General features: G+C 35.4%; 1 protein-coding gene across 3 annotated transcripts in view; it reads right to left on the bottom strand.

The window, feature by feature from the left end:
- GPBP1 (GC-rich promoter binding protein 1) overlaps positions 1–23,458 on the bottom strand; it is a 32,960-nt gene that overhangs the window by 9,002 nt on the left and 500 nt on the right. For 2 of the 3 annotated variants that reach the window (XM_085326457.1, XM_085326456.1), the window contains exons 2-7: positions 21,854–22,901; positions 21,029–21,096; positions 8,877–8,996; positions 2,646–2,769; positions 1,950–2,173; positions 1,150–1,216 (exon numbers count right to left, since the gene is read on the bottom strand). In XM_085326457.1, the coding sequence (XP_085182583.1) occupies positions 1,150–1,216; positions 1,950–2,173; positions 2,646–2,769; positions 8,877–8,939 (478 nt within the window). In that variant the 5' untranslated portion in view covers positions 8,940–8,996; positions 21,029–21,096; positions 21,854–22,901. The remainder of the gene's footprint in view (positions 1–1,149; positions 1,217–1,949; positions 2,174–2,645; positions 2,770–8,876; positions 8,997–21,028; positions 21,097–21,853; positions 22,902–23,458) is intronic. The other variant, XM_085326458.1, reaches the window with a different exon arrangement.

Here is a 23,458-nt window from a genome sequence, read left to right as displayed (position 1 = left end):
CTACTTCATGGGCAGAAAGTGTCACCATATCCTTCATTAAAAAAAATTATCATGAAAGAATAAATTACTTTAGTTTTGTTTAGCTGGTACATGTTACAAAACTTATGTAATAACTGTATTTTGCTTTCATTGAACTTTGTGGGGGGGAAAAAAGTTTTCTGTAACACACATAATGTCAAACTCCATATACACAAGAAAAAAGGGCATCAAAAGCATACGTTTTTTTAACAGCTATTAAAGAGGATGGTAAAATTCTTCCTGTCCTGAATATTAAGTTTCCTTGTACAGGGTGTACTTTAACAAGTTACTGTGCTGTACATTACAGTTCTATTTAGCTAACAGAACAGTTCCTTCACTTGTGAAGGGTGGTACCTAAAGCCTGGAAAAACACTACTTCAAATCAAATGGAACCACATTACAGAGTGCTCAATTTGCTCTGTAACCTCCCCAAGACTCGGGGAAAAAACCCAAAAAACTATTACTACCTTTTTATATAACGGGGAAGGTTCTTTAAGTTTATTGCTTTAAGAACTGTACAGTCTAAAGCTGCCATTTTCTTGGGAGTAAACTGTGTATTTAAAACCTACAGAACTGTGTAGTAGCCAAATGCATCAGGTGGAGATGACAAAATAACTCCAAACTACAGTTCAGAGCCGACCATGAGTGTTGGCAGTGAAGAAAATAATTCACAAACACACGCAACATGGCTAAAGATACTTGTTTCCAGAAAGAGACCTTAAATCTTGTCAAGCTAGCTTGCTCTCTCCAGCCTTCCCAGATTTCTTTGCAAGCTCTTCTAAACATCTCTACTCAGCTAGAAGCTTTCTTTTATGAAGTCTTCAGCTACCTATTACATCACTAGTTTACCTAACCCACTGTCATCCCATTTCCTCTCTGGAAGAGGATTCTTGATGTCTTTTACCAAAAGAGGTACACTACTACGATAAGAACACTAGTTCTGCTTGCATCTACAGAACAACAGAATGATATCCACACAGAAGTATTAGCTCTTATGGAAAGGCTGTTGCACTGTGGCAATATCAAGAAGTTTCCTCAAATTCAAATATTCTAAAAATACAACCCCCAAAACACCTGTCTCAACTTCAAATCTCTGCTAGATTTGTATATTAAAGAGTTAAAAATACTCACCCCACACACCCGCAGCTAAAGATTTATTCTGGTTTGGTTCTCTCTCATATTCAGGATTCAGTGATGGCTGAAAGGAAGTTTGAACATTATTAAAAATGAAATTTAACAGTAAGTTTTTAAATCTGGAATCAATTAAACAAAGAATCACAATAAAATCTGAAGCATACCTTCTGCTAACAAAGATTTTTAGAAGGAGACATACTAGACACTTCCCCCCACAACATACCCAAATAGATCAATGCTCACTTTACTCTTCTCCAAGAAAGTATCTCAGGCAGTACTCATTACAATTATATGCACTGTGCAGAGAAAGAGAAAGAAAAAAAAAAAAAAAAAGGAGCGACGCGTAGTTCTTCTAAAAAGAAGCTTACTCTTCCTCTTACTTCCTACAATTCTAGGATGAAGCGTGTGACCTCAAATGGCAGCTGGCAGAAAGATCACTTTGTTAGTGCTTCAGATTTCCACTAATGTAGTCATATACAGTTTAATAGGCACACGCCACACTAAACTGCAGTAAGATATTATGAAAAGAACTTAGAACCCAATTATAGTTTCCCTCATAAATACTTGAGTTTCATTTAAACACCTAAGCAACAGTAACAAAAAGTAACAGTAAGAAGTGGAGCTAAAAAGAGAAACAAGTTAGTGGACAGATGACTAACACCCTCTTACCTATGGAAAGGGTGATCCCTTATAAGATGATCTGTAACTGCTGAAATCTCATCAAGTAGCTTGCAATGGACAAAATGGCACTTGGAGAAACAATGAAAGCTTGTTTATTATAAGTACAATTAACTTACAAAATCCTCAGCCTCAAACTGTTTGGGTTCTTCCTTGTTTTCCTTTTTCCCGGTTTCATTTTCAGGTACATTATTTTCATGCAGTCCTTGGCTTTTTCCACAGTGGAAAGTGCTGGTACGAGAGCGGGAGCCTCCACCATGATATCCCCCACGATGGTTTACGTTTTCTGTACCATTTCTGCCTTGTGAACGCCAACCATTTTTCTCTTTTCTCCCAAAATGCCCTTAGATTTTAAAGAAATGTAATTACAAATAGTTTTGAAAGAATGTTCTACTTTTGCAAAATTGTTACAGGAGTTAGGCAAGTAGGTCTATACTTTGGGATGCGATAACTTAGTTTACATTCACATAAGCAGCAGGGTAGAATCTCACAGAACAGTGCTAGAGAAAGACAGTCTGATATCAAGACTAGTCAAACCCCTTTTCTGACTGCTCATTTACGTTGCTGTCTAGAAAATTAACTCCACATTTTTATTCTTGTTAAGAGAAGTATACACCAGGAAGTATATTGCTCCAACCAACTGCAAGTCATCATACCCTGTTCCACAAAAAAAACGTCTTTCTGTATCTCTGTTCTACTACAGAATAAGGCATCTAGCATAGGACAGCTATTACCTTCAGATTTTTTTCTAGCTAGAGCACTACAAAGCAATAAGATGAATTTATATAAGACATTCCATGAAAGATAAATCATACCTCCATTATGCCTTCCAATATTAGAATCAAAGCCATCTGAAGAGTTGTGTCTTCTGCGATTTGCTTCATAACGACTCTCTGTCCACGAAAAGTTTTCAGAATGTTTCTCAAAGTTCAGTGATGACTGGAAAGGAGCATAAGTTATAGACTGAGATATCTGATTACTAACAGAACTGAATTATCACTGATGACATGCACATTATTCATGGTATATTCAAAAAGTTTTAAAAAGGACTATGAATGCCAGCCCATAGAGTGGCTCTCAAGAATATACATGTTCAGAGTTACATCATTATCTTCCATGCTAGCAGAAGCTACATCTTCCATTTCAGGACACTGAAACAGAGCTGCTTGTGTCATTGTCAAAAGGAAGTTGGACACAAAGTACAAGTCCCAAGTATTCTGGTTTCAGTTTGGCAGAAGGGAGTAACGGATGTTGCAGTAGAGTTTAAAAAAAATAGAAAGCACACACACACGGGGGGGGGGGGACACAGGGAGAGAAAAAAAAGGACAGAAGAACTCATTTTTGAAGGCAGGGGAGATGTATGGGATCTTGATTTGCACAGTCAGATTGCACATGTGCATTGCACAGAAAGCTAGGAGAGGCTCCCACCAGAGGCAGTTGTAACCAAAAAAGCCTAGTTGATAAGCCTTGTCATTACAACTCAATAAGGCAAATATAACTAATTATGCAATATAAATAAAAAAATTTATGAAAGACTAGAAAGAGCTCAGATTCATTAATATACTTCAAATTATCAGATTATAAGCAGGCATCAGAAATTGTAAAGTAATAAATATTTAATATATCAGTAGCAAATACTTTATTAACTAAAACCTTTTGTTGAGAATAGCATGTCAAAATACATCTTTACTAGAACTCATACCTTAGGGAACTAAACCTAAAAAACCCCATATCCAACAGCAGCTGTCTTTATTATTTCTGCCCACTTCYGTCCTTACTATTTTAATACTATAGCATTTCTTTCACTACCACCGCTCAAGAATTACGGAACAAATTTTCATTCTACAGAATACTTAGTCTTACTGTTTGATGTATTGTACAACTGCCAGCAATAGAGGAAGACTGTGTTCCCCAGTACCTGCCTGTCACACAATCTATTTGGTGCAGATGAAGCAAAGTCCCCTTCTTTCCACTACTAAACCCACTGAGCACATATATGTCCACTGCACTGCATATGACTACGATTTGGCACTTCCAAGTGCCATATTATCTGTGAATGTATAGATGAAGAGCTGTGTGAAAAGGTACAAAGTCAGAAAAGCAGATCTAACAACTTTAGGAAGCATCTGCTTTACTGAACAAGTATTCATTTGCTGCCTGAAGCTCCTTCCCTCTCCAGATCTGAATATTCAGGGAAAAAAAAAAAAAGAGCGCGAGCAATAATGGCTTATTCACATAATCCTTGGGAACATACAGCCCRTGATCCACAATATACCAGTTCTTGTTCTTACATATTCTGAATTGAGGCAAAAAAAAGGTGATCAGTCTATTCTAATAACAGTATATCTAGCATAAAGTAATTAGTTTGCCTCCTGTCTTGATCTAGACTTCACTTCATCATGAAATATTATCCCTGTAGAGTCCTCAGAATGTATTTCTAAGTTTTGGCTGCTACCTTTCATATACATCTCTGGAGAAAGAAATGCACCCATCCATTCTATTATACCTAAGTAAAAGGCAGTTCTAGATTCTTCACAGTGCATCTGAAAAGAAATCTTTGTATGCTTCAGAAGGCCTGAAGTAGCTTGAAAGGTCCCATGTTTGACTGAAGAGATGCCAATTTCTGATTCAAATCCTCAGGAGGAGGCAGGAAGGCAAATGAAAGTGCAAAATCGTAATACAGTTGAAAATATTTAACAAAAAAAWTGAAAGGAAATCAGCAGAAAGGTCCTGGCTTTAAAGGAGCAAATGGGATCATAGTTTCACCCTATAAGTTAAGATGAACCTCTAAAGGAAAATCTTTAATATTCACTTTAATTTAGAGGGAGGGGAAATAAACAAAAAGCATTTAACCTAAAGTCTAAGGAAATAAGGAGAAAGACTGAGCATCACCCTTAAAAGAGACTTGTGGAAGCCTGTAGCTGAGGTGGTGATAAAAGGACATAAGAAAAAGTAAGGATAAGGATAATCTGCAGGACTCTCTGAAAGTTCCTGAAGGCAGGGGAAATTGCTCATCACTATGATGAGAACCTCAAGCTCTGCATTTCTTTTATCTTTCCCTAAAAAAGACCTGTTTGTCACATGCTAAATGCCATGTAGGTGCAATTTAGTTTTAGAGACTAGAGTTCTGTCATCTTGCAAAGGGCATCTCATTGGGGCATTTCAAAAGGGCATTTGTGACAAGGTCTGAAATCAATAGTCTGAACACAACGATCATGTTAACACCAGTACTACTAAACTCAGATTAATAGCAGCTACAGCTCTTCAGCTTGAGGTTTCATGCTGGCCTGACTTCATTAAGCTGACTACTTTTTGGTGTTGATTTGTAGCCAAGYAGACATTTCATATAGGCATTATTCATCCTGTTTGTCTTATTAACCCATGAATTTTTCTAGTTGTGATCTACAGATACTGTCCAACTTCATGACTATCGAGACAAACCTTGACAACATGATTCAAATATAACCATGAATAATACAAGTCTGAAAAAGAAAGCCTGAAGTTACATTCCAAAAATTATCAGCTATTAAATATTAATATAGTTAATACAGAAGTACTCCACTGGTGAAAAAGAATAAAAATAAAAGCTTGAATCACAGTAAGAAGTTTGCCTATTTTGAGAAAAATGTGGCAGAGAATTATTTTCTTCTTATCCCTCCTCTCAAGACACAAGCAYGTGACAGATGGCATCTAAGTTCCACTGAAGATACCCTCAGGTCAAGGTGGTATTCAAAACCTACTGGCTAAAATTCAAGCTCAAGTTAACCCCAAAATAAGTTTAAAATACAAAGTGTACTTCTAGATTGTACAAAGTCAACTTGAGAGGGACAACCCCTTATCATTAGAGCTCTGAATAGTGAATCATTTTCTTGACAAATGAAAGAAAGATAAAACACAAAAAACAAGAGACCTAAATAGTTTACAAATTATTATAATTAATCCTTCCATTTCAATTAAAAATTTAAACTTTGAATAAGCTACCAAAATTTAAGCAAGTTCCAGATTTGTTGATTAAATATGAAATTTTTGAAGACAGCTCTATGTTCATTTACATACGAAAAGACAACCTTCTAGTATTGTCTTTGGAGTTTAACTTTCATTTTTTAACTGAACTTTTAAAAATAAACTTTTACAAAATTTAATTGACAGGTTTTTTTTATATATATAGTATGAGCTGTACATGATATAACGCATCTCAATTCACTACATTGTATGCAAAGATTGTGCAGTTTGCATTTCGCCCACATGATGGGGGTATTAGTCTATCAAGCTTTTTGCAGCAAAGATGACAGTAAACTCCGTAATCAACAGGAAATCTATCGGTTATTTCTGGAAGTTGAGGAGTTATCTGACTTAATTCAACTAGAAACAAAACAAAATTATTTTCATTTCAGGCATAAGAAGTCTTATTGCTTAGACATGAAGGAATAGGACAACCCTGTAAAAGCCATGAGCATGACAGCCTGTTTACAATTTCCTCATACATATTTTAAAGGAACGCTTTCAGAGAAGTTCTCTTCATATTCCAAGCTGCCTACACTACTCATGATCTGTTTCTGTTTTCACCTGCCCAGCGGCAATATGGTATACTGATGCAAATGCTAGACTTGAACTAAGGCCACCCAGTAATGGGTTTTGCTAGGTAAGTGACAGGCAAATGATATTAAAACCAAACGACAACCAAAAGACATATACATAGCACCTATCCTTAAAAGGAAATCAGCAGCAGTGAGGTGGATTTCAGACAAGCTGTTATTTATCAGTCACATTAAGAAAGCTCATTCACAAACCTGATTTCCTGGTGTCTGGTTCTTCTGATTCAACCTTTTACCTACGTGACTGAATGCTTCAGCTATCCAGGATTAAGGACAACTAAACTGCCAAAGCTGGACCTAAAAGGTCCTCTCCTAGGAAATAAAAAACTGACAGGATAGTGCTCGATTTCTCTTCAAGGTTAAAGGATGCTGATACCATAGCCTCATCGCAGCTCCACTCTGCGTGGAGCATGAGACACCTTGCCCTCTTCAACCCATCCTTCATTTCAATCCTTCTTTTCTGCTCTTCTCTGCAGCTAAATTGTTAAGATATGGGAAGAATAATAAAACGTCTGTTCTAAGAATGATGAGGCAAAGAGGAACCCTTCATAAGGCCCACATTTTTGGGGAATGATAGAATTAACCTTATTGATAAATTAGAAGTTGCTATGAATAGTGGAGGACCAAACAGACACTCCAAGTGCTTAATGTACAAATGTGCTGTATATCATGCAAGACTAATCAGTAGGGAGCAGGCGAAGCAAGGAAATAAGCTCTATTTCAAACAAGTGTAAGATGATRCACAAAAAACAATGGAGAAAGCACCTGTGTAACCTACTCTTAAGTTTTTTTAAAAAAATAAGAGAGCCTACCTAAACCCCTTGAGGCAAAGATTCACAGGAGAGAGCAGAATCCATAACAGATGCTTACAATAACATCTCCCACAATTCAGAAAGTGATAAATTAAAAAAAAAAAATCCACATCTGGAAGTAGATTCAAATAGTTCTAGGGTAGTACTTGAACTTATTTTTATTCTGTTCTATTGACACTTTAATTGTTCAAGGTAAATTTCTTCCAGTAGATTCTTGAAATACGCAGAGAAAGACTGTTCAAGTATGACACTGTCTTAATCTAAGCTCTGATTACTGTTCCTTCAGGCAGAAATCTATTAAATTGACAAAAGAAGGTGGTCAAACAGTTAAGTATTCCAGAAATCAAATAGAATAAAAACAGATTCCAGTTACCATCTAGGAACAGACAGGCCTAAAATTCCAAGAAAACTGACAGTTGCTTAAACACAGATACTAAACTAAACAAAGATTAATAAAATAATTTAAATAAATGTAAATAAACTAATAAACTAAACAAGGATAGCTAGATCACTGCAGAAGAAAGAAATAAGAGTAATATGATGACCTAACTTAACAACTCAACTTTAAAAAATGCATRAGCATGTAAGTGCTTATATATGACTGTAACACAAATAAAGCAGTGAGGACACAGCTAWTACTGACTCTGCATTTAACAATAGCACAAGCATGCAGAATTAAGTTTATAAGGGTTATTTTGCATGGATATGAATGATAAGAAAGTTATGTTAATACATTAAAACAAGGCAACACCACTCTCATGGCTAGTATGACCATAGCATAGTAGACCATTGTCAATATTGCATTCAAAAGGATTTATAATGAAGATAAGGTTCCTTAACAGAGATATAAAGCAAATGACAGTAAATTGAAATATCCAGTGCTGCATTTGCTTCTGCATTCACTCAAGATTTTTAAAAAAGAAATGTAGGAACGTAAGGCAGAAAACAAAAGATTTAGAAACATTTAGATGAGACAGCCATATTAAAGTCTTCCCAGAACACTTGCGAATTCTAATGATTCGGGGATSGCACTTTCTTGTTCCCAAGCTAACTGTCCCACTGTATAACATGAATAAAGCACTGTAGATAAAACAGCCACRGGGGAGGATTCACAACTATTTAAAAGCAGCACACTCCAGTAGTACTTACAAACATCCCATTAGCAACTGAAGATCCCTTTCAGAAAGTCTACTTCAACTTTTTTTTTTTAAAAAAAAAAAAAACATTCAGATGACGGAATACAGAATACTAGCCTATAAAAGGTATAGGATGCTAAAGAGCAGAATCAAAATTGAGGATACCAAACACATACCTATCTCATTTCTTTTAGTATAAAAATACAGCAATTCAGCTTAAATTACTGATGAAAGTAAACTCAATCTAACAACAATTCTGACAATGCGTCTAAGCACATATTTCTCTTCATCAATTCAGCAGTATAGACAAAAAAAGAGAGAGGTAGGAACTTGGCACCCGAGGTCCAACAATTTGAACATCACAGCAAGATTTACTAGATGTCATCTGCTATCACTCTTCATTTATTCATAAAGATTTATATTTTTACTATGATTTAGGTTATAGTTTTTAAAACTTCTTTAATAGTAARATTTCCTACTCAAAAGGACAGCAAACTACATACCTTTGTTGATGACGGCGGAGTAGGAAAATTAAGCCAGGCTGGAGCAAAGTCATGCTGCGCCATTTAGGTCCAGTCTCTCCGAATCAGTGAAACAAGGCTTCAGCACCTCATTGCAAGTCCCTGTCATTAGAAAAAACAAGATATTAATACATTTCAGATGCTTATCTTAAGAGAATATTATACTCACGGTGTTTCTATCATTATTTCCCCTCTGTTTTCTAGTACTATTTTGTCAAACAAATCTACTTTTGAATCTAACATAGCCTCATCTGTCATTATGGCAGCACACTTACTCTTTTAATACCACGTTTCACGCTAATAAATATTTTACAGGTATTGAAAATAGAACCATACCATTCATTTCATTTATAAAAGGAACTTTTTTTTWAAAAAAAAAGTAGTATCTTGTGTGAGGTCAGATCAGAAAGCTGCGGTAGAACTAGCTTGTGAAATATTTTCTGGTTCTCTCTGGAATAGATGAGTTATTTCATCTGCTTACTAGTAGAAGCTAATTTTCAAGTTAGTTTCTAAAAGTTCATCTCAGAGGCCATATTAAGTTTAAGTTCTTCATAAAAAGACTAGATGCTCAAGGCCACTAAAACTCCCAAATTTTCTCTAGATTCAACGGAAACAGGGCATAAAATCCCAGAAACACTTCCAAAAATCCAGTAAAATTCTCTAGTTTCAGAATATCTTTTTCTTCTGGAAAAGCTGTCTTCCCTCTCCTCCAAATAAACAGCACTTTAACAAAACAAAAAGCTTCTGTAGATAAACTATCTTCTCCACTACCAGTAAAAAAAGAATGTCATTTCAATGAATAGCATCCCAAAAAGCAAATAATATCTGCTAAAACACTCGCATCTAGCCTTTAACTCCAACATCTGCAGCCAGGAAAAACTACWTTTAGATACGTTAAATCAGTTAATTTCCTATGCTTGGTATGCAAAATTATACTAGGTTTAAACTTCTAAAAACAGGAAAAAGGGCAGAGACTCTGAAGATAACACTCCAAACATGAGTTTCTCAGTCAAAACTACGAAAAATAAACCAAAATACAGTATCTTGTTTAATTTACTAACTTAACAGTTGAATTACAAATATTATTGCACAAGCAATAAGATGCAATATGTTTCGTGGCTTAAAGAAGATAACTGACTACTGACTGACTGACCTGACTGACTGTCAGGTCCTTGCCAGCAAAAAATCATGCCAGCTGCTGATCATAAGAGAAGACCATTAGAATGGGCAAGAAAATTAAGACGTTAAGACCCAAGAGTACTTTCTTCTACCCCGTCTTCTTCTCATAGATGGGAAAACATCACTCAGTAAGAAAGAGAATGCAAGATRATGTTAACTATATAATTTGCAGCGGAACTATAGGACAAAAAGGAAATAAATAGATGAAACTACCTAAATTACAAGGACATCTGAACCATGGTCTGCAGTTAGGTAGTACAAAATTGCCAATGATTCAAAAGTATTTTTCATGTGATATAGACACAGTTAGAAATTCAGCTAGTAAAAACATTTAATATCCAYGTGTGTTTGCTTCGGGGCATCAAATTAATGTGTATTCTACCTCTGCATAACTCCCCTTCCCTCATATACAGCTCTTTCCATGTTGGAGAATCACTAAATCTTTAGAAAGGACAAGAGAGATGAGTATTGGAAGATCAGCACAAAAAACAGATCTTCAGACCAAGGCACTTACAGTCTGAAAAACAAACAGAGAGACTCAACATAAATCTATAGACAAGAATCCAAAAAACATGATAACAAGTTATCGGTGAATCAACTATTAGGAGTGGGACAACAAAGGCACTAACAATGTGATTTCGTTACTAATTTTACTGTTTATAGAAAACTAGCCAAGTTTTCCAATACACTACTATCTATCCAATTGTCATGAGAAGAGCTTATTCCGAACTAATACTCCTAGTTTTAATTTTTTTCACATTAATTAGAAGTTGAAGTGAGACTTTGTGAGCACCAAGTATCCCAGGAATGGAAAACTTTTGTCTGCAGCTTAAATGCAGGCTTAAAATCTTATATTCAGACTTAGATGTTTATCCACAAACTATGATTCAAATCTCCACATTTTCAGTTCTTCAAACTGAAGAACCTTCAGTTCTTCAAACCTCTAAAAAGTTTTTTCAATAATGGCACTGAGTTAGATGATTCAATCTCTTTCCTCTAAAGTACAACAGTGAAGTAACAGAGAGAAGTCTGGGCATAAAACTAAACAATACTAGCAAATACTTCAGTTTATCAATTCCAAGTTTTACCAGATATAACACACAGAGACGACCACATATCATCATACAGAGGCTACCCTTCTGAAGTTGCCAACAAGTCTGCCCTCATTAAAATAAAGATAGTAACTACTCTTCCACTATCGGAAAAGTTTGAGCTACATTACTTGTTAAGCTATCCCCAGCAGTCTGAGGCATTTCTGCATACTGCATCCTCCAAAGCACTTGGAACCTCTACCTAGATTGGTAGTATCTACAATTTTCATAATATTTAAATACTGAAGTTATGAATGAAAAAATTGAATACAAGCAGACCTCTGCAGAAATTGAGATACGTGTTTCCAGCTTGACATCAAACAAGAGCTGCATTTACAAAGGCTAAAAAGCCGCTACAGCAGGTAAATAAACTGATCTTCGACAGCTGGTTCCCCCACTACTATGTGAATACTGAAGCATTTTTAGTAGAAAACTTCTGCCTTTCAAAAATATGGGACAATACTATCCTACTTTTAACTAAAAATTCACCTTAAATATTTGAATAGAACAAGTGTTAATAGCACCCATACAGGCATTTACAAGAATCTGCTTAAATTGTACTGACAGACTATGAAGAACAAGTGTCTACTCGGAGGTCTTCTCTTGCATATACACCATACAACAGATCAACTACTTCACTAACACTGACATAACAGCTGCTGTATTCCTCACATTAAAATTGCTATCAGAATCCAGCTTATTCAGGTGAATTCCACAGATCCTAATATAATGCCTCCACTGCTTTCAGAATCTCTTTTGATAACAAAAGATTAGGCCCAAAATTCATCATTTAAATTAATTCTTGTAGCACAACCTCAAAATACAGCTGCCATTCTCTAATAAAGTCATAAATGCTACCTTGGTTCAGTCTGTCTATCACTGAAGCAGCGGAGTTGCACAGTTTTTAGAAGGCAAGAACAGAAAGGTACTGAAATACTGCTATCTTCATACAATTAACACTCAAATGCATTCAAGTCTTTTTAAATCAGACTGTACAAAATATTCAATTTAATCTCAGGAATTATCTCAACGTTTGATTAAAGAGCTGCACAGTGACATCAGAAAGGACATCTATAGACAGTCCATAAATTCATCTAAATTTCATGCTTTGCTGTGTACCTGGAGAGCAGACTATTTGGCAGTAAAGAAAAAAAGTGTTCTTCAATTTTGCTTATTGTGGAGCATTTGAGAGAACCTATAAAACATTTTGTTTTAGCTAGCATGCAACAATTGCTCCGATAGCCCAGTATTTAATTATACAAAATTAAATTTCCTATTTTTTAGAATCTTCAATGATAAGGCAACAAATGACAAATAATAATGAAGAGCAGGTTCCAAAAGATGTACAGTGAAGAAATTTGTTATAAAGATAACTCAGTAATACAACTTTGAACCACAGTAGCAACTCAAATAAGAAAAACATTGCACCACATATGCTGAGCCAACATTCAAATTTTCTTTTCTTTCTTTTTTTTTTTTTTTTTTTAATGGCTTGGTTCATAGGATTCTTTTCTAACAAAGTATTTTTCACCAGTTACTATAGTTGAAAGCATTCTTTTTCATTTATTTGCCTCATCTGAAAAGTATTTGGGAAAACGTAATGCATCGTCTTTCCTTAAAATAAAGGCAACACTTGAGAGTAACAGAGAGTAATTATACAAATTAGAAATCAAGAGCTCTGTGAAAAAGCTAAGAAAAAACATCTAGAATCAACTCACGATAATAACAAAGATTGACCTAAATAAACAACTCATTTCATTAGCTTGTGCTTACTCTATTAAATGAAGAAATCAAATCTGAAACAGTTGAGTCAGTTTTCCATACACTGTATTTTGTGTGTGTGTGAAAGTACCATCACAGAACGTGATCATATTTAAAGGAACAATTTTGAAATTCAGAACTTTACTGAATACAATAAGAAATTTTAGTGATCAGGAACCAGAACAGACTAAGAAAAGAACTTGGCTTGATTATCTCACCTACAGGGCCTAAGAGATATTTAAACAGTGGCTCTGAATGTGTGTTAAGGAGTAAATTCCATTGAGATATGAATTATCTGTTAATCCACATTCTTATGTGATCATAAGAATCACAAGATGATAACGGTTGTAACAGATTGAGGCTAGAAATGTAGTAGTTTTAAATATCCGAAGAACAAGATTCTCAAACACTAACACAAGTGTTTGAATCTTTGAAGCATAACAACAATTGGCAAAGTCAGGAACTACGAACGAATTGTAATTACACAGTTTAACTTATAACACAATGCATGTACACAAATATAATACTGTAATAATGAATCCACAAGAACACAGTTCATGCCATTTTCTCCTCCTTCCCTCCCCATTGAACTATGCTCCTTTAAGCCMACATAGTGTTTAAAAATCAAACATTTTAAATACAAAGAGCACACACTACAAAATATATAAATTGAATTTTTAATTTTTTCTGCAATAGAATAGAATTCAGTATGGTGCAAAAAAAGCACGAAACAGACTGCATTGATTAACTTGCAAATGAATTTACAACAAATTACTTCTTCGGGCTTCATCTTGTATTACAATCTTAACATTAGATGCAAACTTTAATCCATTATTAATAAGAACATTATACAACAGTTGAAATAACTAACATTTAAGTTTTGCTTACAAAGCTTGTTTAGAAGCTAAGAGCCTGCACGTGGTTAACATATAAAACAGGCATGAAATACTCAGATAAAGGAGAACTAGTTGAACAAACTACCTGAAAGTGTTATGTAATACGTCTCAGGTTTAACAAACTTAAGTACTCGCATTTTAGTTAAGTGTGCAGTTTCTTCCAGCAAAAATAAAATTTTTCTCTCATTAGGAAAAAAAAAAGAAAGAATATTTGTCCTAAATTAGGGATATAAACACATCCAGTTACAGAGTACATCCTCCTTCACTCCTGAAGGATTTCACTAAATAGGCAGAACAGGAATACAGGGCAGCAGTTAGAAATGTTAAGTTTTTAAATTCACTATGCCAGTGAAGCGTAAGAACATTACTGGCAAAACAGCACAGAACCCAAGCAAACATCTGTTAGTCTCGCTCATACCCCTGCATAGCACATTAAAAATTAGAATACAATGTAGACACAGACTCATTTACAGACAGGAGACAGTAACTGGCAAGTTACTACAGACAGAATCAGAGGGATTTATTAACTTGCTTAGCTATAGTGATAAACCAAGAAGCAGTCACACAAGCAAAAGCCATGGAGCAAAAGGGTAAGGCAAAAAGTTACACCTAGAAAGGTCTGCCTTCTCCCTGTCCCCCCTCCCCTTTACCAGACATCTATAAAAGACTGGAAATTACAAAAGACAAAGTCTTAAAGCAAGCAAACAAAAACAAAGAGAATCAGATACTGGAATCGATCTAACTGGACCTCCTTCATATACTAGAAATTCATATAACATCTCCYGTGCTGCATCTGCCAACACAGTTGAACAATAGTAATTTCCTTTATAAAGATCTCCAACCTGGCATTAAAATATTGACCTGAAAACAAAGGTTACAGACACCTTGAATGAAAGGGTTACAAAAGATAAATTTAACCAATCACTGTCACCCTACTATAAATACGTTCCYTTTTCCAGAAGTTTTTCTAGCTTCACTTCTATTTATTAGATCTTCCTAGCACTAGAAACCTTCACTCTGAATTTGTACACTTACACAAACAGACCAGAAACAGAAAAACACCATCTCTGAAGCTGTGTAACACTTGTCAGGAGTTGCAAAAGTGACTCTCAAAAATCTGTCTCCCTGGAACATGCACTGGCTGCCTACATGGACAAGAGTATCAGTAAACTGAGAATGGGAAAGCCCCACAGACAAAGGAGTGAGGATGGGGAGAGAAATGATATTGCAGGATATTGCAGGGACAGAGAATGGCCGAAGTACTTGTAATCCAAACATTCTGAATTTTATTTCTGTTTTCTATAAACAGGCCAAATAAGAAAGAGTGTACCTGATTATTAAACAGCAGAATGTTGAAATAACTGTGGCATATAGTGTAATTTGTACTGACATTTAACCATTGTGATTTGCCGAGATTTTCATTTTTGTTTTTGAATGGCTTAGGTTGCTCTTAAAGATGCAAAACTAAACACTTTTTTTTAACTATAAACATGATCACATTCATGATACTGTAAATAGGAAAACACATTTAATTGCTTACTAGTTCTAAAACTGGAAAGCATCTTTTGAAAAATTAAGACATAACACTTACAAATGTTCTGAAAGACTAACTTGTATTTACTTAGAATATCAAAAGGTTTTACCCTGTCACTTAATCACAAAATTCCCTTTAGTAGTTCACCTCTTGCTCCAGTACCTTAGAAATTAGGTGCTTCAGTTTTAAACACTGAACCTCCTTAGGGTCAGACAGCATATCTACATATAGGTAGTTACAATCAGATGCACCATATTCGCTCTTTATATATATAACCTATATAATATTCAAATAGACTATTACAAAATAATTAGGAGTTCATATGCTCAAGTCTTTCCCATCAGCATAAATATAGCATGAACAACTATACTGCTGTAATTACATTTAAAATATAACCCAAGAGTGTTCTGGACCACTTGAAAAGAGGCAGATTCTTCCCTTCATGTAACCTGCCAAACCTGACTGGACCCCAAAATAGCTCTCTAGATTCCATCTCTTGGAACATTTGTGCCAGACTAAAGTAAAATATTGCAAAGGATTTAAAGATGACTATTTTTCTGGCAATTCCTTTGAAGAGCATAGAACTCCTACACAGACTCTTCCCTAAGCAACACTGTTTTCTGCTGTCACAAGAACTTGAAGAAACATCTCTACACTTTTCTGACAGTTACTTAAAAATAAYGATAAAGGAAAATGCACATACTCTAAAACAGAAGAAAGCATATCAGAACATTTAAGATGACAAGAACATGAGATCAGACAATCCCCACCCAATTTTAAGAGTATGTTGTTTAACTTGTCTAACCAGTATTTAGCTTGCAGAGGCAGGACAGTCCCACTGCTATTCTCAAAAATATCCAACCACTGTTCTTGTTGTGAGGGAGGCAGTCTCTTTAACAAAATAAAAATATTGTCCTAGCTCAGAAAGTTGTCTTTGATAATTAAGATAGTGTATTTCAYCAACAATAACAAAACCTGAGTCCATGATAGTATCATTTGTCTGAACTATCAGAATAAAAAAGCAGCTCTGCTTTTCAGGATGTCACCAGGAGAAAACAGTTAAAATTGGAGGCATCACTGAAGTAAGTACCAATATGATAATAAAAGCCAAAACACCAAGAATCTAAAAGTTTAATTTACTAAGGATTGTGTGTTTTGACTATCTCAGGAATTTACATTATTAAATTAATTCCATTTAAACAGAGCTGACCAAAATTTTATAGGAAAAGTAATTTTTTAATACTAACAACTACAAAAATCTGGCAGTTAAAACAAGTCCACTAGAAGCTAGAGACAGGAAAAATAGCTCTGTTTTCAGCTGRGACACTTTTCATACACTCTGGATATCCTGAAAAATTATATAGGAGAAAGTTTCTGTAACAAATTATTTCAGAGATCGTTAGATGAAAATTGTAATAAAAGGCAATTATAAACTCACAAGCTTCAGGTATTCTTACCTATTTAAGTGGAATAGTAAGCTTATTAACAGAAAAAAAAACAGAGAAGCTTCAAGTCATGAATTCCTGAAGCTTGATCTTAAAGGAATACATGAATTCAAATTTCTCAATGCTCCCTAAAGACCAGTTAAAAACTTCAGTCTATTGATTTGCATAGTGAAATTCAGGAACAGCAAAAAGACATTAAAAGCACCTGGATATTCGTGCACACATACAGTCTTCAGAAAAAATCTAGAATTACCATGTATGCATAACTTATGATCTTTCACCTACTGCCTCACAGATCACTATTACCGTAAGTATGGCATATCACAGACCATGCATGGGAACCTTAACTCCACCCCTCAGTTGCAAGCTCATTTGATAATCCACCCTCACCTATCACTAATTTTCAGCACARTATCTGTAAATTGGGCAAAAGAAAGTTGTAAGCATCTTGCGTTACACTCTACAATATACTATAGTATTGTTATGATGCACTAGAAGAATACAAAGTTATATATTATCCAGTGACTCGAGTTTGTCCTTGTTCTTGCTGTTCTGTTTCCTTGGCTATGAGCTACAGCAAGTATTCCAAATTCTTCAGTTAGGAAGATAAACCAAGCATAGGTGAAATTCAGAGGGGCCCACTAACCAAGTCCACATGATATTTTAGAAAAAGTTTACCATCTACAAGAGGGAAAGGGAGGGACATCATTTTCTAGAAGGGAATTAGAATAGAAAATCTACTATCAAAGATAGGTCAAACTGACTTACTGCATTTCATGACAACTAAAGAGAAAGCTATCTGCCAATGTCAGGAGTTTTCTGGAAAACATCACCAGGCAAAATTCTCACTAAAAAAAGAGCACCTCCTAAGCAACCAAGTTACAGGCCCTACAATCCTCCGATCTTGGGACAGCTTCAAAAACTGGCTTCATCTAATCTAGCATTAGCCGGTATGACAACTACAAAATTTTGCTTTTAATGAGGTAAAGATACTATATGTTCAAGTTCCCACCACCAGATGACCATCTTTCTTCTTTATGAACCAAAATGTTGATAATTTTTTTAAATTAAGTGGACAATTAAAATTATCGGAACTCAGAAACACATTGTCAATGATTCTCATCTCTATTTAGGTGAAAGGGAGTTGAACCTTTAAACATTCTCTCTCCCACATATTCAACAGATATTAAAAGTAAGTTTCTTAGAGTCCAATTGAAGCCTCTTCCCTGTCAACTATGCTACTGCAGACCAACTAAAACCTGCAGGTTTAGTTTCATTTTTCTCACCATCCATCACAGAACTACTTTGACACAAATTTTAGCACTGGACAGTGAGGAAAAAAAGAATTTTTTTTCCTACCTCATCTCATCTAAAAAAGACCTGAAAACTAAGGTTATCTGCAGACCACCAGAAGTGGTAAGACTTGCTCTGTCAGAACTATCTGAACACCTTCTAAAGTCATACGCCACRCTGAGAAATTAGTATATGGAGTCAAACTACATTAGTCAATTTTTCAATCATTTCAATCAACACATTCTCTAGTACAGAGGTAGCCCTCCAGCCTAACTTCAAAAGGAAAAGACAAAACACCTGTGTTTCTACCTAGCACTCAAGTACTCGATGAGAGGATGACTCAGCTGAAGAGCACTACCTTTATCTTGTATAAGGATTTAGAATGTCAGCATACTTTGTAAGACTTTCATGTTCTGAAAATCCCAAACATGTCCCTGCTCTTTACCATATGGTTCACTTTCATATATAGATATGGTTTAAATATGGTTTATGAGCAACATGGATTAGGACATTATTCTGAATCAAATACATTACTGTCACAGAAATCAAATTACCTTTTAAAACAGGTACTTTACAAACTGTTAATGAGAAAGCTTAGAATGATTGTCCATTACTTTTATTCCAAAAAGCCTCTTCCACTGTAGCAGAATCTAAGAATAAAAAAACTTCATAACACAGATTAATTTCATATTTAAAGATAAAATACAACTGGGTTCCCTCTGCTTGAAATTCTACAGTTGCAACACCACATAATAAGAAGATACATATATACTGATCTATTTTCCTCTGCAAGGATCAAAGCCCAAAAGGCAAAGCATTTGCACAGTAAAACTGCCACAGTTCAATATACGTTATGTAACAAAATCACTGGGAATGTTTCTGCACTTAGGAGTCTTCACAAGGAATGTTAAGGAAAAAATGTTGAAAAAGGTGATAGTTTTTATGTTTATCAAGTGTATAATGTAGAAAAACAACTTCAACTGTTTCCCAGAGCATGCTTACACAAAGTAGGAAAGGAAATGATTGTAGAAAAGTTGATGGCACCAGATCTCTCCCCTCTACATACAGCTTATCACTTACTATATAATAATATTGCACAAAAAAGACCACAGTAACAAAAAATAAAAAGCATGCTAAATCTCATTCAAGATTGTTTTTTAATTAAGGTCTGCAAATAATTCTCACTACAGAGCAAAACTTGCTATTTTTTTTTCTTTTTACTACTAAGTGCAAACACTCCCTAAGTCCTCCATGGACCAACACTGTCAAACTGTTTTATCCACACATTTTCAACAAAGTAAACTCACAACAATGGAAAAGAATAGCTTAAAGTATATTAGCTTGTAAAGAACTAACAAATCTAAATATCTGCACAGTTTTCCTACATCACTTTATAGATTTAATTACATCTCTACTTTGTTGCAAATTTTAAATTCTGCTTCCACTTAAAAGCTTCCAACAACACAATTCATTCCTACAGTAGAGCAACCTACACCATTTAAGACACCTTAAAATCCTAAAATGGGTACATTTATATTGTAACCAAAATAACTGTATTAGTAAAGGAACCAACTGCTGACATTATTCCGGGACAAAAACTATGCTTACAACAAGGCTTAAAGCATAMGCTCTCTAGGGTAAGGACCTTATCTTCATACTTATCTGCAAACCACTTAGACCCTCAGCATGTACAAGTAAAAATCTAAAGAAGGTATTAAAATGGACCAACGTGYGAGGCATTTTCTACTCAGTGGGCCTCACTCAACGAATTTTGCTCAAAGTATACAGACACAACAGAAAAGTACATCTGACTGTCAAATACAAATGTACACAAATAAGAACTGCAGTTCTGAAGTAAAAACACAATGAAAATAGGAGGGAAAAAAAAAGTTCTCCTACTACTAGCCAGAAACATATAATGAAAGGGTTAATTTAACAAGATCAGAAGGTAAACTTTTCAACACATCAAAGACAGAAACAGAGTCCAGAGCAATAAGTCATTCTAAACAGTAAGTGTTCTACAAAGTGGGGTGCAGCTCCCTAATTTCAGTGAAAAATCCTCATAAAGACGTTCTCATGCCACTGAAAGTTAATAGCTTGGAAAAAAAATACAACTTTTTTCAGGCATTGAGGCACTTCTATTACTACGTCATGGGCTAGCAATAGACAAAGTTTAATGAGACAGTCACTTACACTTGTATTCTTTCCATTTACCAAACGGTTTGAAGCAAAACACAAGCTACTCCAACTAAGAGGAGGAGAAAGACAGTATTTCTCTCTTGGTTTGCTTCCTCTACATGTGGCTCAGTTCATCCACTCTAAGGAGTCAATTCCCAGCCACAGCAAGAGATTCAATGTAGGAGAGCCCCAAGCCACAGCCACAAGAGACTACAGAAACAGACTCCTATTTATGCTCCACAGTCTTCATATTTTCAAAATAGCAAAATTAAAGCAGAAGTTAAAATAACAAAACAGTAAGGCCATTGAAACAAACCAAAATACTGAAGCTATAGCAACTTTTAGATACTGACAAAACAATTAATAATTACTTCAGTAATCCTAAAAAAATTATTTAAAATATTGATTTAAGTGCAAGCCTTTTACTTACGGTCAAAATAAGTTGCAGGGAGAAAAAAAAAAAACACATCATAGTAATCCCCAGACTCCATTTGTCATGCTATTACTTTTCTACTAGGCTTTGCAGTATCCTTAGAGAGATCTAATTGTTTTTATTGCTCAGTATTACTGGTACTTCAGTACTGCAGAAGCTCTAAAAAACTTTTAAAAAGAGAAGGTGGCTATTAAGATGTATGCGTCACCTTTACCTTTACCAGACACTCAGCCTACAGTTTATGCATTAATGCTTTTACTATTTAAAGCTTTATGAATAATAGGGGAGGGAAGGGGTGAAGAATTTAACAAAATTACCACTGACTTTTGAATTAAGTTGTTCTGTCCATCTTAATTTTCTTTGAGGAAGTAGCAATTCAGCTGAAAGCAAACCTGCAGAGAAATTATTGTAAATACATTTATTTCAGAATTTAAACTATATCCATTTTCAGAAATGTTCCCTCACTTGGGAGGAAAGTTGACAGGTAAACAGCAATACTTCTAATAATAACAACATGTAAAATTGTTCAGTTAACCAGCCTGCTGGTACTTGAACCCTTCCAAACAGTTTTTTTCTTTTTACTATGCTATAATTTCAAGATTAGATTCATATTCATTCCCATCACAGAATAGGAAATTACTCTGAATACAACCTTAAAACATCAAAGTATTTTTAAAAAAAGTTTGCATATGCAGTAAACAAGTGTTAGGTAATGAATATTTAGCTTAGATAAGTATGGGAGGAAGAAAAGAGTCATGCTAYATTATGAGACCTTCGTGCTGAAAAATGTCTAATGCAAAGAGGAAGACTGAGACATGTAAACCATTCAACAGACTTGTTCAATGAGCTCAACAGATCGTTCCTGAGATTACAATATCAACACAGAGAAAATAAGTTACCTAGAGATTCTAAGAGCACATATTTTTTAATCTCCTTCCCATCCCCCAAAATTACTCTCCTACTTAGGTACTGCTCTTTTCTGTAACTTATATACACTTCCATTTCTCAAAATACTCATTCTGCTAATTAAACACTGTAAGTTCTGCTAGCCCATTTCAAGGTTCAAGAAAACCCATCATCTTTTTTGCTATTCTACTGACAAAACATTTACTCAAGTGTAAACTGACTTATGAACACTACAATACTTACCTAATCCAAGAGGACTGCACAAGGTGTTAGTTCTCTGTGATTTATACTTTTCCAGTTTGTTTTCCTTGAGATAATATCCCAAATTCTTGCTGATACTACATTCGTAGCTGTTTGACATAGATTTCACCTCACAGAATCAGCTACCCATCCTTCCCGCTTAAAGATTCCGCAAAGTTATTTCCAAAGTTTTCCAAGTCTCTGACTTAAGCTCCTTTTCTTCCTTTCACAGCTTTTTGTCTTCTTTATTCCATGTATGTATCACTATAAGAAGCATCAGCTCCAAGTGAAATAAATACACTTTCTATGCTGCAAAGAGTAAAGCTGAAAATCCAAATTTCACATCTGAACTGAAGAACATTTCCTAGCTTCAGATAATAGTGGCATCTGTAAACAACAGCTATCTGGATACCACCATATTGCTTATTGGCAACATTTTTGAACAAAAATATTAAATAAAATGTAAAAGAAAAAATGATAAAGAATTTTCTGTTAGACTCTTCATTTAGAAAATAGGTCTCATTGCAAAATGAAAAAAGGCTATGTCAGAAAATCTAAAAAATAAAATAAGAGTAAAAAGATCTGCCATGAAACTTTTCAACAATGTCTATCCAGTGACTCAGGCTGCTTTTAACCTGGAACCAGATAACAAAGCTAATTACACCTATGACTCAAACAGGATTTAGCTCGGAAAATAAAAGTAACTAAAAGCAAAAAAGCACTTTAACTTGACAGCAGAAGTATTTGGAACTTGATAAATTTAGCCACGTATCCATGTCATGTGGACAAAAGCGTCCAAGGGCAAGCTGTTCTGCGCTTCCTTTCTTGAGGAAGCTCGAGTCTTCAAAATTTCAATTCACTTCTTAGATGTTTACTAATTGTTTCAGAAGCGTTTTCAGGAGGAAGTACTTGGACAAACAATTCCAGGTCAGTGTCTGGTATTTCTCCCCTTTCAAACGAAGCAACTGCTGCAGGTCAATTTTCACCTTTCCCCTCTATCAGCAGAAGCAAAAGGCCCCAAATCCAGAACTCTCTTTGTAATCCAAATCGCCTATGGGAAAAAGAACCAGAACAATCAGGTTTTTTCTCTGAAATCTGAATCGTCATTAGACAAGTATGTAAACCTGAATCTTAACAAGCAGACACATATGCTATCAGGCCATCAAACAAAATACAGAAGCATCAGTTAAACCTTCATTCACATGCGGAAGAAATAAAAATGTTTATTAGGGAATACAGCATAACAGGGAAAAGGTTCTCCTGTCCTCCTGCAGACAGATAACTCTTCCAATTTATAAGGAGCAAAATCCAAAGAGAAAAGGAGGAGCCTGCTTTTTTTGCCTTTTTTTTAGGAAGGAAAAAAAATAAAAGCTACAAAAAGCACCAAAAGAGGAAGCCGCCGATACGGATTAAGAACACCCAGCAAAAGCGCAAAGCAAAAACCAGCGAAGATCAAAATCCCGAAGGGTGAAGAGCTRCCCGGGGAATCCCGCGGGCGCGCCGCCGGGGTGGGGGGCCGGGCCGGGCGCAGGCGGCAGCCCGCCGGTCTCGGCCGCGTCTGTTTTCAAAGTGCCTGGAGCCGCGCACGCAGCTGCCCCGCTCCCCCCC

The sequence above is a fragment of the Rhea americana genome, unplaced genomic scaffold (assembly GCF_003343005.1).
Source record: "Rhea americana isolate MKP2758 unplaced genomic scaffold, rheAme1 scaffold_13, whole genome shotgun sequence".
Classification (NCBI taxonomy): Eukaryota; Metazoa; Chordata; class Aves; order Rheiformes; family Rheidae; genus Rhea; species Rhea americana.
The sequence above is the reverse complement of the archived record's forward strand: the minus strand, read 5'-3'. Positions and strand labels throughout refer to the sequence as shown.